This window comes from Austrofundulus limnaeus, unplaced genomic scaffold, assembly GCF_001266775.1.
Source record: "Austrofundulus limnaeus strain Quisiro unplaced genomic scaffold, Austrofundulus_limnaeus-1.0 Scaffold416, whole genome shotgun sequence".
Classification (NCBI taxonomy): domain Eukaryota; kingdom Metazoa; phylum Chordata; class Actinopteri; order Cyprinodontiformes; family Rivulidae; genus Austrofundulus; species Austrofundulus limnaeus.
The window spans coordinates 327,691-329,092 of NW_013952818.1; the positions used below are offsets into that span (position 1 = coordinate 327,691).

Consider the following 1,402-nt stretch of genomic DNA (forward strand, 5'->3'; position numbering starts at 1 on the left):
TGAAGACCCACAACAGGTCCGTCTGCTTCAAGGCTGGACCTGTGGTAGTTCTGAAGACCCACAACAGGTCCGTCTGCTTCAAGGCTGGACCTGTGGTAGTTCTGAAGACCCACAACAGGTCCGTCTGCTTCAAGGCTGGACCTGTTGTGGGTCCAGAGATGGTTCTGCAGACCTTTGTTTGGAACAAGTGGAGATCTGCTGTTCCCTCTGTCAGCTCCAAACCGGTCTGCCTGCTCTCCTCTGACATCAACAAGGCTGGTTGGTCSTCAGAAACTCTCACTGGATATTTTCTCTTTTTGGACCATTCTCTGTAAACCTTTAAGCTGGTTTAGTAAAAATCCTCACAGATGATCMGGCTACATTCAGAGTCACTCAAATCTTTTTTTTTTTCTGGTTCTGGTGCTCATTTTGAACTTCACCAACTCGTCTTCAACACCTCTCGGCTGATTAGCTGTTTGTAGTAATTAAACAGGTGGACATAATAAAGTGGRTGGTCAGTGTAAGCTATCAGTCAGTGTGTCTTCATATATCTGTTCCACAAAGTTGTAGAGAAGTGAAAAGGACTGAACTAGTAACATACTGATAATATTTTATACTGTTTGATTACGTCTCTATATGTGTAGATTAATTTGAAAATAATTAAATCAGTGCCATGATAAAATGTGCAGTCTGCTTCAGATTTGTTTGAAAAAAAAAGTATGACTGAAAATAGAAAACACTTTTCGAGCGTGCAGAGTACAAGCAGTACCTCAGGTGAAGTTAAACTGACAGGAAGGTGCGTCTACATAGTGTCCTATTCTTCTCTGTGGACTTTGCTCATGTCTTCCACACTCCCAGGTAGTTGGCACATTGCATTTCGGCCACTCGCGTGGTGCTTCCTTCTCGGCCGGTGCTCTGAGAACCAGTTGGAGACGCTCATGGCGAGGCGCAGGAAGCCCAGCCGGATGCAGTGCATTTCTGAGGTGATGGGAATGTCAGAAAAAAAGGCATTGTTCTGGACCAAATGGGCAGCGTTGCGTTCAAAGTCTTTGACGACGTTAAGGATCTCCTGCCGCTCCGCCTGCCGCATCATCCCTCGCACGTTGAGCAAGGCGGAGACGTGCTTCTTCCTGCAGGGCGGAGGACACGAGAAGGAAAGACCGGTGTTTAGGGGAATTCATGCTGTCAGGACCTGTTCTGACTTTGAGTAACACCTTACTGACTCATTTGATCGGTTTCTGGGAAGGAAAAGATTTGAGAGAGACAGTTATTATCTTAAAGGGATGGAAATATTTGTGACGCCATATTTTCGTACTTGCTTGAGAGAAATATATACTTTAATCCAGGGTTTAGGATTATAGAATGGTCTGGAGGATGATCTTAAAAATGCCAGATCTATGTATATACAGGTGCAGGTCATAAA

The 1,402-nt window shown here is 44.7% G+C and overlaps 1 protein-coding gene across 1 annotated transcript in view; it reads right to left on the reverse strand.

Annotated features, from left to right (window-relative positions):
* exoc3l2a (exocyst complex component 3-like 2a) overlaps positions 1-1,402 on the reverse strand; it is a gene marked incomplete at its 5' end in the record, with an annotated part of 17,012 nt that overhangs the window by 731 nt on the left and 14,879 nt on the right. Inside the window, 1 exon segment of the mRNA XM_014024285.1 lies at positions 41-1,109. Within this exon segment, the coding sequence (XP_013879739.1) occupies positions 794-1,109 (316 nt within the window). The 3' untranslated portion in view covers positions 41-793.